Below are 16,537 nucleotides of genomic sequence, written 5' to 3'. Positions count from 1 at the left end.
TGGCCATGGCTAAGAGCTCCCGCTGCTGCTCCGGCCAGCGCCCCCGGCCAAGCCCAGCCATAGCGCTGCTCTTGGGCGGGGAGGCGCGCAAGCCGAGCCTCAGCGCACGTCCAGGCCGGCGGCCGCCGCTCCAGTCAGAGGCTGCCCCTTCCCCCTCACGACGCCCGCCACCAAGGGGAGAAGGCGGGCGGGATTCCTCCCTTGGTCGCCTCACGGTTTGCGCGCCAAGGCGGAGAGCAACCCCTCGTCAGTCTCTCCGGCAAGTCCAGCCCCTTTCTCTCTCCTCGGCTTCGGCTCCCCTCCCGGCTGGCTCCTGCCTGGTCTCGGGGCTCTCCAGGCTCCCCCTCGCCTCCTCCCAAACGCCCCTGCGCGCTTCTCCGAGGCTGCCTCGAGCAGATGGAGGCGAGCGAGCGAGCCACGCGCTTGACAGGGAGCGGCGGGAGGAGCCGAAGGGCGGGCAGGCGGCCCACGTGACCTGCCGCCTCAACAAGTCCTTCTGGCGTCACAGAGAGCGAGGGCAGCGCCTTAGGCTTGGAGGCGGCGGCGCGATCCTGGCACTTGCTGAATGGCGTGACGCGCTGGCTGTCCCTCTCTTCTCCCGCTCACTTATACGGTTGGGAGTCCCAATCCAGCGACGTTTTCCCAGCCGCTCTCTTTTTCTCAGCGGATCTCAGGGACTTGCACGCCTAATGGTCGGGCTGGGGAGGAAGGACCCCAAATGGCAAGAAGGAAAGGCGGCAGAGCAGAGGTCGGCCTCCCTTCACCCCCGCCCGGCTCGCCTCTTTTGCATGCCATTCTCTCTCTGTTTTCCTTCGTGCTCCATCGGAGGAGCAACGAGGCATAGGGAGCAGCCCGAGAGGGACACGATCCCCGCCGATTCAAGGCTGCTCTTGAAACCCAGCGCTTGCGTTGTTGTTGTTCTTGATCGCGGCCCAGATCTCAAAGCAATCTTTGGCTCAAAGCAATCTTTGGGAAAGAGGCCGTGGGGTCTGGGGAAATGAACGAGAGCAGCGAGCCGGATCTCGGGCCAGGGTGGAGTTGCACAAACAGGCGCTTCGCGATGCCAGAAGGGAGGTGTGTTTTGTTTTGTTTTGTGCGGGCTTTATGCAGGAGCTATAAACATATGACGAAGAGGAAGGCATGTCTGTCAGTGCACAGCCGGACTCGGAGGGGTTTATCGCTGGAGAGGGAAACAGTAACATGCTTTGCAGTAACAAACATAGGAATAGACGCTTGCACAGGATTTTGTGAAGTCTGCCTCCCGGTGGCTGAAAGTGGGGATGTCCCCGCAAGTGGGTTTTGGTGGTCCTGGCCAGGAAGTAAGAACGGAAGGCTCACAGTGTAAGGCAGGACTCTTTGTACCTTCGCAGGCAGCGCCTTCTAGGAAGGGATGAAGATTAGCCGTGCCAATTCCTTTGGTCTTGTAGATGTGCAATAGCCTTTCTTGCATTGAAAGGAGGGGTGGAGTTAACCCTTTTCCCTCCCAGTTGTTACAGATAATCATCCATTTTCATCTTTATGTGCCCCAAACTGTGGATGGAGAAATGAATTAATCCATCTAATGTATCAGAGAGCCTCCAGCTACATCAGTTTTAGCTAAACAATTATGCAACTCACTCCAGTGTCCACCATGGTTCTGTCATTTTGTCAAGTCAAAATGTAGAATTACAAAAACCACCTCATTCCTTGAGATAACCACATGCCCCATATAATAGCAGAAAATATTTCACTTAGCCGTTATGTAGAGTTTATGGCCATTCTTCAGTGAGCTCACCAAACCAAAATCATGCAGATTATTAATGAGGGAGAGGATGGAGACAGCTATTCAAATATATCAGTAGCTGAAGGAATGCTAGCTTACTTCATAAGACGTACATTCATAAGACATTCTTTCTCTCCCAAGACATCTGAAATCAGGTCCAATGAAGCCTTTGCATGGTCCAAAATTTGTATCCCCCACCCCACCCCGTGGCTTTGCCATTTTAAGACTTCTCTTAACTTGGGGTAATTGTTTTCTTTTTCAGCCTTACACACATTAGCTTGAGAAAAGCTTATAAAGCACTCCCATTTCCAAACTGGGTGTTGGAAGATCATGGTTTAGGACTCCAGATCTGCAGGGGTGAGGTAGTAGAATTTTTACCTTTTGCCCAATGCCTCTTACACTGGAAAGAAAAAGGACCATCTACCAAGCCCAATTTCCGTCAGGCAGATGTTTACCACTGATACTCAAAATGTATTATTTTGTTAAGTGGGAAGGGCACAAAGAGTAGTATGTCAAGCTAGCATCTTTTAAATCCAATGGTATCAAAATTTAAGCAAGCTTTGCTCTGAATTTTCTTTTGGAGTCATTATGCTTCATGGGTAATTGCAACTCTATCAACAAAATGTAATTTGGAATCTCACTGTAAAATGACCATTACAAATGTCTGTGAATTTGTTTTAATTCTGTAACCTTTTGCTTGGTGTTCATAGTATGGTTTATAGTAGTAAATTGAACAACAGAGTCAGACAGGGAATTATGCAACACTCCCATACAAGTCAAGTTATAGAAATTGACCTTTATTTAACACAACTTTTTTGTTTTCATACAAAGTGACTTTTTTTTTAGTTCAGAAAATCCATGTTGCAACAGTACCGGTCTGTTTCAATCGTACCGTTGAAGTCCAACTCTGGCCTCCCTCTTTAAAAAAAATATATGTTGTCCCTCAACTTATTAACAGTATTTTAACTAAGAATTTATCAATAGCCTTTCTACATTTTTCCCTCTCTCTCTCTCTCTCTCTCTCTCTCCTGTATTTTGAATTATAAAATAGTATCTGCAAAACAGGTTTAAATTTCCAACCAAATTTTGTTTTTGAACAACTGTGCAAGAAGAATCCCTTTTTTTTTAATTAATGCAAAAAGAAAGCAAAAACTAAAAAAAAAAACGGAAGGGGAAAAATCAGAAGAAAGAAAACCTATGTACATAATGAAATGTTAGGAGCAGTCATCACAAATATAGTCCTACTTAAATGATACTTGAACAATAAAGTTACATTACCTACAAAACATGACATGCAATTCTTTACGAAGGAAAAAAAAGATAAACACACGGTTGGGAAATGAAGTCAGAAGTGCAAAAAGAAACATAGAATGGAATTTGGTACACTGAGAAGATACATATTGTAACAAAAAACAAATAAACAAAACAGACACACACTACATTTATCGACAGTGGGAAAACTAACAAGTTACAGGACCACACTAGAGGTTGTCAGATCCCTATAACAGAGACTGCAATTCTAATTAAATAAAAATCCCTATGGCTATTACACACCAAAAGAACAAAGCTTGAGCAATGTAAGCTTCCAATTACATAGACTACCTAAATGTGATAAAATAAAGCAGTCTCTAGGCACAGCTATTAACCCTTATGATTTACTGCTTAATGTAGGCCCAGCAACCCAAAATTATTATTCTGAATACACAATGAGCACAGTTTGATCAGATACACCATGACATTTAAATATTAACCCATGCATAAAAGAAGCCAATAACTTTTTTGAACAGACAAGGGAGTTTATGAGATACAAACAGTGGCCTCACCCATATATCGGAAGAGTGCTTCTCCCCCCTGGATTCACTCCCCAAATGGGTACCTATAAGAAAACCCATTCACAATCCACGCAACCGATTGTTCTTGAAGGTAGAACAGCTGTTATGGAAGGACAGAACCATACTTCATGAAAAAGTCATGCTCACTCAGCTAAGTAGGAACTCGACACTTTTGTTTGGTTTTCTTCGTATCAGAAGCAGAGGAGAAATAAGCAGGGGGTGACTGGGGAAGGGGAAGCTGAACAGGTTGCTTGTTTTAAAAAAATTCAAGTAAACATGAACCACCAAATACTTGGGATGGGGGGGGGAGAGGTTTTTGTAAACGTATCCTAAAGGGTTTCTCTCTCTCTCTCTCTCACTTTGCAGCATCACAGTCTTATGAAAAAGAAATTCTGCATTCATTCATTTGTATAGGAACAAATGTAGAAGAATTCTGCCAGCGAAAGGCCTACTGCCTTCCACGGGTGCATCACAGATGTTGTCCGCAACGACTCCAAATTGTACCAACCATACAGGCAGCTAAGGGTGGACCAAACAACACCCACTGCAAGCAACTGTTTTATGTACGAATCTGTGGCAGAGTTTCAGTCACTTCACTGCATATGTCTATAGAGGGCCAGCTGGAATCCACAGGACCTTGTTTTGTTCTTGATCAACTGTTGTCATGATCTGAGTGCAAATGATCGAAAGAGGGCCTCCCTGGACAATCCCTGTGAAAAGAAGGATCACACACACCAATCAGCATGCTGAATTTGCTGGATTTGCACTAGCACCAAGAAATCAAAACACACCGAAGCAACAAAAAGGAAGCGGGATTAATACCCCCCTTCTTGGTGGTGATGATGGTTATTTCCCACCCTTTCTCCTAAGAGCTCAAGGTGGTCATATGTAGGACACCCTTATCCTCACAACCACCTGCAGAGAACCAGGCATGTCAGTTGGGCTTTGTTTGGTTTCTCACCTGTTGTCACTTATCAGTTCAAAAAGTGGCCTGCCTCTTTGGCAACAGGAACAACCACCCTGCCTGTTTCCTTATAAGCATCTCCACCAGCAGGTATATGAACTAGACCTCGATGTGGCCAAGGAATCAGGAAAAAGAAGGGAGGTGCATATACAGAGTGTGCTACTCTATGCGTTCTCACTGTATGGACTTTGGGTGTTGATGGTGGAACTTGTAGGACCCAACTCTTAGCATCTTTAATGGCATTCAGGAATGCTCAACTATGGTTCTCAAAGAATAGAGACAAAGAGTGAAGCAGAGACACACAGAGAGACATTTAAGATGTAGATTTTTCAGGAGACTGAAACTGTGTGTTGTTCCTTTCAGGGGACTAGTTTGAGAGTGACCCAGGGAGAGGCCTAAGAAAAGGGGGCATCTCTTTTCGTAACTCCCATTGAGCTTTGGGAAAGGAGAAAGGAACTGGGCTTTCTGGCTTTCACTTTTCTTTACCGTTTGTGGAAGCAGAGGTCTTTTTGTGGCTAGCAAAAGAAATCAGTGTTGAAGCAGCCAAGCTTCTGAGAACCTTCATTCCTGCTAAGAAAGCCTTTGCTGCTGCAATACAGCTAACAAAAACATGGCAAGAGGAGAAAGCAGCCAGGCCCCACGAGTATGATCCTCTAAGACAACTGTTTTGTTACTGAGCCCTCCGAAAGCTATTTTCAGTGGCATCAGGTGACAAAGTTTACATATTAAATCTAAATATGGTTAGAGGGACCCCTGTTATAGCATAATAAACCTTCATGGTTGAACAGAAGGCTAAGTTTAGTAGCAAGGCAGAAATATACAAAGAGATGATGGCCGTAGCAACAAGCCACTATTTCCAAATAGAAGAAGATGGCCGTTTATGGGTTTCGTTAATAAATCAGGCATGACTGGTTAATAATAACAATAATAATAGTAATAAAAAAATAACTGGCAGGCTTATTCAAGGGATCAAGTTAACAGAAAATACCACACACTGGTGCTCACTTAGAGCCCATTAAATGCTTTTAGGGACATACAAGTTGGATTTGTAAGACAAAGGATCCAAAGCACAAGGGGAAATTGCCAGGAATTTCCTACCACCCCATTCTGGGGGATTCAAAGTTAAACAGTTAAAATTGCATTTATGATCAAAGCCTGTCATAGTTGCTTTGTTGTCCTACCACAGCAGTATCAGTGGAGCAAAATACCAACACAGCAAGAGTCTATCATAAGGATTCGTTGGCCTGTTGCAAAGCCTCCTTCTCAAGCAAAGTGTTGCAGGGTTACTCCATCCAATAATCTTGCTGCACTCCAAACAACTGACTAATTAGCATGTCTCCACTGCACAAATCCCACTGATTCCCAAGGCTGAGAGGGAACATGTCATTGAGACTCCCTAGTAGGACCCCAGAAGTAGATCTGCATGCATAAATGAAGTTCCCTGTTTCTCCCTCAGCTTATCTCTAATTCTACCAGGAAACTGAACTTCTTGAGGGAAGGGGGGCAGCTAGCCCTTGGGGCTAAGAGAGTAGTCACCACCCCTAAAGCTTGGAGGAGGAGGGGAATTCCCCTCAAACCTCCAGAAGCATGTCAACAGACAGCAGTAAAGCCGGGGGGGGGGGGGAATCATGGAGTGATGGGCAAGCCCCAAATGGAACCACCTCCAGGGGAAAAAATAAAATAAAATCTTACTTATTGGTTGATTTTCCTGAGAGTTCTCATAAAATGGGACACCCAAGACCCTGAACTTGCTTATTTCCTCCTCCCAACCTCCCTCTCGAACCCTTTTCCTTTTGTGACCTGTTCTTTAAAGTCGTAAGCTTGAGGGCAGGGACTGCATTTTTTTTTTTTAAAATAGTGATTTGTACTGTGCATATGAACCAACTACACAGTCCCAAGAAGTCATAGAAACCAGGATACAGACCAACAGACAGAATGTCTTCATTCTTCACACACAAACTAAAATGCTACTATCCATTCTTCACAGTGTCTTCCGCAATCTGCTTGCAGTCCTTACTTGCTAATACAGTTGTACCTTGGAAGTTGAAGGGAATCCGTTTCAGAAGTCCGCTCGACTTCCAAAACATTCAGAAACCAAAGTGCGGCCTCTGATTGGCTGCAGGAAACTCCTGCAGCCAATCGGAAGCCCCATCAGACATTCGGCTTCCAAAAATAGTTCGCAAACTGGAACAGTCACTTCCGGGTTTGCAGCATTTGGGAGCCAAAACATTCAGGAACTAAGCTGCTTGAAAACAAAGGTACGACTGTATTGGAAAAGTGCCTTGCGTTAAAATGTTGCACAGGCTGTCCCTTGGACATAGTCAAGTGCCTAAGTGACTGAGCAGGGGCTGGCAGGACCAGTTTGCAGCAGCAACCTATGTAGTTGGAAATAGTTATGGCACCATTATCCCACCCTAATATCACTGCAGCTTACCTGGATCGGTCTGGGCAGCTGCAAGCTCTGCCCCCCACTCCTCCCAGAAGCTTCTGCCAGCTTTTAGGGCCCGACATTGCTGGGTTTCCTATCCCTTGAGCTGACCATTCAGGAAATCCTAGCACGTGACACAGACTTATTGGTTGTTCCCTTCGAAGTAGAACATGTTTAGTGCTAAAAGGGATGATTTATAATTCTTCTGGTTGTTATGGGGAACCATGTGCTATACTGTGACCTACACACATGTGACCCCTAAAGGGGGGGGGAGAATGCTGTTGCAAAAAAATACATAAACACACATAAACACAACCAGCTAGAGGAATCGGAAGCCAGCCTTCCACTTTGCTATTGTTTTCTTTGGCATACAAACCTGTGAAGTACTTGTTGTATTCCTGTTCTATCTTCTGAGCAGTCTCAAACTGTTCTTTGGAATGTTTCTGCGTGACTTTGTCCCTCAGGAAGACGGGGTCTTTTTGCTCTCTAACACAGAAATGTAGAAAAAGCTCGTTAAACGCTTAATTTTTCAGGGGACACAAGGCAAACTATTAGGGAGCTAAACAGATTTGCAGCCCATTTTAAACGGCATAGATGGTGTGTGGAGATCGCCGCCTGGTGTCCAGTATAGGAAGGCCGCTTGACACACAAACTGCAGAAGCAGGAGCAGCTACCAGGGGTCAGCAAGCTTTTTCAGCAGGGGGCTAGTCCACTGTCCCTCATACACTGTGGGGGGCCGGACTATATATTTATTTTGGGGGGGGGGGAATGAATTCCTATGCTCCACAAATAACCCAGAGATGCATTTTAAATAAAAGCACGCATTCTACTCATGTAAAAATAGGCTGATTCCCAGACCGTCTGTGGGTCGGATTTAGAAGGCGATTGGGCCGGATCCGGCCCCCAGGCCTTGGTTTGCCTTCCCATGAGCTAACCTTTGATTAAAACTGGGCTATGAGCTAACCTGCTGCAACTGGCAAGGCAATCTGCCATGATCAACAGCCACCTACACAGAGGCAGTGCTGTCAACTGTGACCAGAAAGCACCCTTAGGGCGCTGGATGGCAGTCCAAAACCTTTATATATAGGAAACATCATTTATAAATGTTGCTTAAAATCCTAAATTTCAGTTATCTTTTATGAACCATGATTATAAGGAAGCAAGCATTGAAAATTGTTGTGCAAGGTGGATATATGGAGTGTGAGTGCAGCTGCCCCACAAAGCCCAGTGGTTGCCACTTGGCTCCCAAAGCTGGCTTGCCTCTGTCACTCCACCTGGGCCTGGATTCCTGTTTTCTTATCAGAGCCACTTTTCAAAGTTACTTCTTCTGTACGGAGATCTCTTCCCTCTCTTTTCCCTCTCCCGCACTGGCAGTTTCATCTTGCCAAAACCTTGGGATACTTGTTCAATTTTCACGTCTTCATTCTCTCTCCAATGTCTCCTGACTTTTGCACATCTCCCTCCTTGCAAGGGTTTAAATATCATGCTGGCAGGGAACATCTGACAGGCACCTTGCTGGCTACCCCTGGTTTAAACAGCTTCTATGGTGCTGACCCGGCTTCTCCCTGTTCCCTTCCTAACTGCCTTACTTTTCTTTGCAAATCCCGGGGGGCCTGTTCTTAATGCAATTATTGTACAGTACACCTTGGCCTCGAGGCATTTTAAAAGCATTAAAAATAGTAGCCATAAATGATTATATATGAATATAACCCTATGCAAATCTGTAGACTTCATATGGAAAAAAACCCACCCTTTACCAAGCATATATTATTTACACAGTGGTACCTCAGTTTACAAACATTCCTGTTTACGAACTATTTGGTTTACAAACTCCGCAAAACCGGAAGTAGTGTTCCGGTTTGCGAACTTTACCTCGGTTTACGAATAGAGGCCGAACGGTGGAAAGGCACCGCCGGCGGGAAGCCTCATTAGGGAAAGCGTGCCTTGGTTTAAGAGCGGATTCGGTTTAAGAACGAACTTCCAGAATGGATGAAGTTCAGAAACCGAGGTACCTATGTATAGCATAACCAATGTACAAAAATCAGTTGTGCAGAGAAGGCAGATTTCTTCCAACGTATGCATAACTAAAAGCACGACAACATTATATGATCTGATTAAATAAAATCAAGCCTTTGATAATGCAGTGCAACCCCATACTCAAAATTCATATAATTTCGAAGTGCAACCTACACACATCTACTTGGAAGTTACCCCTGAATGGGGCTTACTCCAAGGTAAGCAGATATAAGACTGCAGCCTAAACGGCATATCTAAGTGAAAGCAGTTTTCCTGTTGCACACGAGAAAGCACTGGAAGCACGCCATCCTCCAAGCACTACCCAAATCCCTACAGCCACCACCTGGCCCACATCTCACACTTACTTGATCTGCTTGGCATTTTTGTAACGGACAAAAATGACGATTGGGTAGATGTGAATGCTGTGGAGCCGCTCGATGGCATGAGGAGCAATGTCCAAGAGGCAGTGACAGTCCTAATAAAAAATAATCAATTCATGATATGTTCAAAGCATTTCAGGTGCATTCACTCAGCAACCCTTAAAAAGAGCTATGCAAGGCAGCTCAGTTTCATTAGCCCCCTTTTGCAGAGGAGGGGGCTGGACAATAACAGCTCACTTTAGACTATCGAGGAAATTCACAAGTGTCCCTGCAGCTTGCCTGCTCTCTCTGAGACAGTGCTCGAAACTCCCATTGTTCCAGGCGCATTTTGTGACACGCAATTTCATCATCGCGAGCGGTTTCTGAGCTATGGGCACAGTACTGCACCTCAGATTTCAGATTAAAACTGCAGTGGAAGGAAAGGGGGACCCTTTTTCAGTCTTCCCACTTCCAGATACTGTCTGAAGACTGGAGAAGAGACCCTCTTAAGAATATTAGGGGGCGGGCAGGGGAAGGACTAGACCATGTCAAAAATGAACAGAATATTTTAGCTGCAGTTCGTTCATTTTCAGCTTTGTATTCTTATTCTTAAAAAAGCGCACCTAGACATTCCGTTGTTGCACCCGTAACCTTTACGTTTAAGGTGCCGTTTAGCTTCTAGCTTTCATATCTCTGTTTTTAGCACTGCTCTGAGACACCATTCTGGTTGCATTCCTATTCACGCTCTGTATTTCTATACTTTTTGCTTCCCCCATGTGACTTCTCACTCTCTCGCTTGGCTATCCTTCAATTTCCACCACTCCACCACCATCACCGTGTCCTCTATCTCTCGCTTACAGTTCCTGTAATATTTAAATATGCCAACAGAAGGAGCCAGGAAGTGCAAACACCTGACTTTACACTCATCACCGGCCTAATATTCTCAAACCTGCCTCTCCCCAAGCCGTCTTTCCTATCTGCCCAGTTAACAACGGAAGGGGAGCCTGCTGGACCAAAGGCCCAGCGTCTGGCAGTGACCAGCCAGATGCCTTTGGGATGTCCCACTCCTCACCTGAGATTAATATTCTACTGCCTTTTAATTGTATCTGTGGGAAGGGGGGTATTGTTTTACTGTTCTGATTTACTTATTTACTTGTTTTTATCCTGTATTTTATTCCGTGAACCACACTGAGATCTTACAATGAAGGGCCGCATGTAAATTGCATGCGAACAACAAATGGCTTTGAGGTTTATTACAATCCCACACTATGTAAGGTTGTTAAATAATGATAATATTGGCTGCCATGTTGCATCAGATTTGGCCCATGAAGTGTAAGCTGAAGAACAGGGATAGAAAGTTCTTCATTTTGTCCAGTGTGCCATAGAAAGTTACTGCCATGTGCTCTGGAAGTCAACAACACTCAATGTTAGACTGAAACACAAGACTTGCTGGCTCACCTACTTAGCCACTTTAATCTAGGGATTACAGAATCAAAACAGCACATCAATCCATTTTTTAAATATAAGAATGTAAACGTTATTGGGAAAGGGTCATATTTCTATCTCCTTGTGAGTTGCCTCCTCTCCAAAGAGTTCAGATAAGTTTTTGTGTGGTTCCAGACTGTCTCCCACTAGAGAAGCTGGCAGGCCCAAACTAGTTTAGCTACAGCAGAACTGTGAGTGGGTGCCTTTTTTAAGAGGAAAAAATATAACCGATGGTAAAGCTACCATAAAAAGAGAGAGAGAAAGGGAGAAGCACCTTCTCTGTTATCTCCTTTATTGAGGCAACAGTTGTCACATCGAAATGTCCACTCCTACGTTTATAATCTATGAATAAACAGTCTTTCACACCCCGCTCGATGGCTTGTTGAGAAGCTTTCATCACCTCTGTTTTGGAAGAACAAAAACAAAGATGGTTTATTCATTTTTACTTTCACAGGAAGATGGCATTCGGATGCTTCAGACCCAAGTTTTCCTTTGCACACATACAGTATATATATAAAGCATGTTAACATTTAAACCAGTTAAATGCAATTATTTGGCCTTACATCTACTGAAGGGCTTAACCGGATCATCAAGGAATATGCACTCACAGCTGCACATTCCCTACAATGCAATATTTGCACAAGCTAATACCATGATAATGTTTTCCCCCCCTTCTAGAATGGGGCAGGGAAGAGGGATGTTACATTACGACAGAGAGAAAGCAGAGAAAATTGCCAGGTGTGGGGGGGAAGCAGCACTGTTGTCGTCTCTCCGGCCTCATTCAATGTAGGACCACACACAGTCTTGGGGGAAAGCAAGGAGGCTGTTGCAGCAGTTGCCCAGTTGGCTCTGTAGCATGACAACTGCTTCATAAACCCATGCTTTAATAAATCCAGGCCGGGACAACTGTTTAATAAGTCCGTGCTGTCAAATGAGGATTTCCAGGTTGCATGCATAGCTGTCAGGAAGCGCTCTTCCCAAAGGAGCAAGCAGATAAAGAGTTTAAAAGGCCGTGATGCTAAACGCTGCATTTGGTACTTCTGCTTAACCAGGAGTGTGAAGCAGCACCTGTACCTTGGCTGATGATTGCCATCGTGGCTTGTATTTACTTTCCTTTTGAATTGCAAATAAGGTAATGGCGTTGTTCACAACTCATATTTAGCAATTTCCCACAATTGAGTCTTTCTGGTCTGTGTCTTCCCTATACACACTGGAAAGAAACAAAATATGACTCTTGGATCAAGTGCTCTGTCCCAAACCAGGGATCATTGTTTGTTTCCCTCCCAACAACACATAGTCCATGCTTGTTCTTAGATTACTGATCCAAGTTTGTTGGGAGTGAAAAACAACAACAATCTCTGGTTCGGAGATAACACTAAACCAGGTATTGTGGTTTGTTTCCTCTGTGTGCTGTAGGGAGAAGATGAATAGTACAGTAAGGAGAAGAGACTTAGAGGAAAGAGAGAAGAAAGGATTATAAGCTGAAGAGAGAGAGGAGGAAAGAATACCTGAGAACGCAGAGAAGCACAATGGCCAAATGGGCAAAGGAAAAGAGGTATTTTAGAAGGGAATTCTTGCCGATAGAGGGTGTGTGTCACCTGAATTACCCATAACACCTAAGCAACCATTGTTTTTCTACTGCTCCCTCTGGAGACCAACTTTTTGTTACTAGAGGACCTTCAAGTGCTGGCATATTTACCTAGAGGACACCGGCAAAATTTTCCTGGAGATTCCTTGACTAGCATGTCCTTCACAGCATCAAGTAATGGCCCTAGAATAAGCACAGGCCTGGGAGACGTGCAGTCCACTTTCTGGACTCGTTGATAAGCAAGGTTTACAGAATCTGGAGAGAAACAGAGAGTTGCTTACATGATCAGGAAAAGAAATAAATAAAAGAATACAACAGCTCAAGGGCCCATGATAGTGAAGGTAACTGAGGTGTGGGACAGTCGCTGTCCGAAAATTGTGAATCTGAATTCTCTAACAATACTAAATCTGAATTGAAAAAACCAAAGCCCGAACAGGTAATACAGAAAAAGATCACTGGGAACAGCTGGAGAAACTCCACATTCTATAGCTAATGATCCAAATCCATACTTCTTAGCTGCTGTGAATAGTAGATTTATGGGGACATGTGGAAATCTACTTTAAGAAGGGTTATGGGATATGCCAATCAGTCTTGTATGTAAAAGATTAAATGTGTGAGAGAAGAAGAGGAGTCCCACTTAAGCACTACCCGAAGGAGTCTCAAAGCAGCTAACATTCTCCTTTCCCTTCCTCCCCCACAACAAACACTCTGTGAGGTGAGTGAGGCTGAGAGACTTCAGAGAAGTGTGACTAGCCCAAGGTCACCCAGCAGCTGCATGTGGAGGAGCTGAGACAGAAACCCGGTTCCCCAGATTACGAGTCTGGCATTTGGGTGTCACCAAACAGCTTTGAACATGCAGCGGATATGGCAGGCTGACTCTCCCCCGCTCACCCTTGCCTCAACTCCTCTGTTTTGTTTTGTTCTGAAACCCAGTCATAGGCCCTTCTTTAAAGGTAAAGGTACCCTTGACCGTTAGGTCCAGTCGTGGACGACTCTGGGGTCGCACGCTCATCTCACTCTATAGGCCAAGGGAGCCGGTGTTTGTACGCAGACAGCTTCCAGGTCATGTGGCCAGCATCACTAAGCCGCTTCTGGCGAACCAGAGCAGCGCACGGAAATGCCATTTACCTTCCCGCTGGAGCGGTACCTATTTAACTACTTGCACTTGACATGCTTTCAAACTGCTAGGGGCAGGAGCTGGGACCAAACAACAGGAGTTGACCCTGTTGCAGGGATTCGAACCACCGAGCCTCTGATCGGCAAGCCCTAGGCTCTGTGGTTTAGACCACAGCACCACCCACATCCCATGAAGGCCCTCCTTTACCAATATGCAAATAAACCTAGATAATTTTGTTGTGGGCTAAGCAAATTTGGTTAAGACACTTGCCATCCAAAAAAGGGATGGAGTCTGTGCTGATGGTGTCAAGGGCTAGCAGTTCCTTTCCATCTTTGGACCCGCTACGTTTGTGCTTGTGCTTCCTCCTAAAGAACGACCTCCGAGCTGCTGCCGATGATGTCTTTGCAGAGCTGTTTTCATCTTTAGCTTCGGACATGCTGTGCCTCCTGTAGAACTCCTGCTCCATCCTGCAAAGAGATTGTGGGCTTAATCAGGCAAAATCTGAAATGCTCTTGAACAGAATACAGGTAGCAGTAAAACCAATGATGGATCTTGAGTCAGGCCTCACTATAGGGTCATCTGTAGTTGACTTGGGGATGAAAGTTCGGTTCTGAGCTAAACCAAGCCGTGACTTACCACAATCGAACAAACATGAGGATTCCTGGGGTGAAGACTGTGGCCTCTGCACCCAACCTAGGCTTGTGGCATGTCTCACTATAGACAAACCATGAGCTGTAATTAAGACTCCCTGCTCATGGTTTGTCTGGAGGAAGCCAAACCATGAGCCCAACCTCAGATTCCCAACCTAAGTCAAATAATGAGCTTCTGTTCCTTGTGTGGTGGTCATCTAAGTGGGTAGGTATAGAAACTTTAAGCACAAAGTGAAGAATTAAAAAATAGTAAGAATAATGGAGTCCCATACAAAAGAGGAGAGCAGGTATGGCCACACTAGAACCCCATGATTCTACACTTCCAAGGTTTCTACAGTTCTAAGGTTTCTACAAGGTTTCTACAGTTTCCAAGGAGGGAAATGAAGTGAGAAGGTTGGTGAAATGCTATTGCAAAGAGGGAGAAAGAGAATGATATGATCAAGTCAAAGACCTGAGAGTGAGTGAAAACCAAAAAAAGTATAAGCTGGCAGCCAGAATGAGGGACATCCCCCTCCACCAATTGGCTGCATATACACCATGACATCAGGATCTTAGCTGAGGCAGCAGTGCCCAATTCTGTCCCTTGATCTTAATCTCCTTGGTGTTTATTAAAAAGCAAGCTTTAATTTGGTGGATTAAAGGGGAAAATGTGGTGTTCTCTTATGTTCCAACCCACGGACCAAAATTAAATATGGATGCCATCCATCCCTGTCTAAAAGTGCTGTGGCAGAACGAAACACTTGGCTTTTGTTCATACTTCATCGTAACTGCCTCCTTTTAGCAATGAGGCAAACACCACTTGTATCTCAGAGATTTAATTACATGTATTTGCTGGGAATCTGTCCTCTTTCCAGCTTTTGGGCGTTTTCATCCAGCTGCCACGCCATCCAGCAGCCAAAGTTCCCCTGCGGCAGAGTGTCATCGACATACAAAATGTCATCCTTCTTGAAGCTCAAGTCCTGCTCCACTTCTGCCATCCGGTCATAAAGTGCCCTGCAAAAAGGGAGAGATGAAGAGACCCATTTTATTTTATTTGTTTTTTAATTTTTTCTTTTTTTTTCTTTTTGACAAACTAATAATCATAAATAAATAAGAATAAAAATGTGCACCCACCACCGAGACCATTCCATTGTAACTATCCAACCTCCCAAAATTTCAACACCTCTTGCAATGGTTTGACCCCTTTCCATTTTAACAGTACAAATTCTGCAAACACCCTCCATATCTCCTCAAATCATTTCTCCTGCATATTTCCTGTCTTACCTTAATGGCACGTGTTAATTTATCATTAATAGCAATATCCCTCATCTCTTTATACCATTCTTCCATTTTATATTCTGCTTGCCCCTTCTAATTCCTAGCCATAGTAATTTGTGCAGCTGTCAATAAATTTGTGAGCAAGTCCTTCATAGCTTGCAAACCTTCCACCCCATCATAAATTGATAATAATGCTATCTCTGGACTTTCAGCCAGCTTTAACCCAGTGATTTCAGTTATCTCCTTAAAAACCCTTTGCCAAAAAAATTGTACATATTTACGCTTTTTATTTTAACAATGCTTTATATCAGAGACTCCAGGGTGTGAACCAGGAACCTCCAGATTTGAGGCTGGGACTTTGCTGAGTTGAGCTCCTTGGGACTATGCATACTTGAGCCCCAGAGGCGTCCTCAGGTTCAGGACAGAGAGGGCATGTCAGTCCTTGCAATAGGTAGGCAGCAAGGAGCCTGTGGAATGGCAAGGCCTGGGAGAAATAAATACTTCTTCTTCTCATGTCTGGTGAACAGAGTAGTAACTTAAAGCTCCCACTTCTCCCTCTATAGCCATTTCAAGAATCCCAAGTAGGAGGCGACCAGTTCCAGGGCTGATGCGGATATGATTGCCCACAGCCTTTATCTACCTGGGGGTGTATATTTATATTGTTAATGGGATGGATTCAGACTAAGTTTGATGAACTTAATTCCCATTGATTTCAATGGGAGCTGAGTAAGTCGTGACGAATTTTATCTCAATGGGACCTAAGTTCAACTAACATAGTCCAGACCCAACCCATCAAGAGTGATTTAGAGCTATGCTTCACCACTGTATCATTGTGCTTCAGGGCATATAATACATGCTCTGGATGGCTCAGCTGGTTAGAGCACGGTGCTGATAACATCAAGGTTGCAGGTTCAATCCCCATTTGAGAAAGCTGCATATTCCTGCATTGCAGGGGGCTGGACTATATGACCCTTAGGGTCCCTTCCAACTCCACAATTCTACAATTCTATTATTTTACCCGTGTGCTTTACATTAGAGCCATCTGTTAAAAGGCAGTCCAGCAAAATATCACAAATGCT

The 16,537-nt window shown here is 44.6% G+C and overlaps 1 protein-coding gene across 14 annotated transcripts in view; it reads right to left on the bottom strand.

The window, feature by feature from the left end:
* Positions 1-2,538: 2,538 nt before the first annotated feature.
* The window catches only part of DLG5 (discs large MAGUK scaffold protein 5), a 116,036-nt gene continuing 102,037 nt past the window's right edge, over positions 2,539-16,537 (bottom strand). For all 14 annotated transcript variants that reach the window (XM_081191486.1, XM_081191492.1, XM_081191496.1 and 11 more), the window contains 7 exons: positions 15,024-15,194; positions 13,822-14,018; positions 12,546-12,689; positions 11,121-11,248; positions 9,368-9,477; positions 7,363-7,472; positions 2,539-4,304 (listed from right to left, as the gene is read on the bottom strand). In XM_081191486.1, coding sequence (XP_081047612.1) covers positions 4,201-4,304; positions 7,363-7,472; positions 9,368-9,477; positions 11,121-11,248; positions 12,546-12,689; positions 13,822-14,018; positions 15,024-15,194 — 964 coding nt within the window. In that variant the 3' untranslated portion in view covers positions 2,539-4,200. The remainder of the gene's footprint in view (positions 4,305-7,362; positions 7,473-9,367; positions 9,478-11,120; positions 11,249-12,545; positions 12,690-13,821; positions 14,019-15,023; positions 15,195-16,537) is intronic.

This window comes from Podarcis bocagei (genome assembly GCF_964188305.1).
Source record: "Podarcis bocagei genome assembly, chromosome: 4".
NCBI lineage: Eukaryota > Metazoa > Chordata > Lepidosauria > Squamata > Lacertidae > Podarcis > Podarcis bocagei.
The sequence above is the reverse complement of the archived record's forward strand: the minus strand, read 5'-3'. Positions and strand labels throughout refer to the sequence as shown.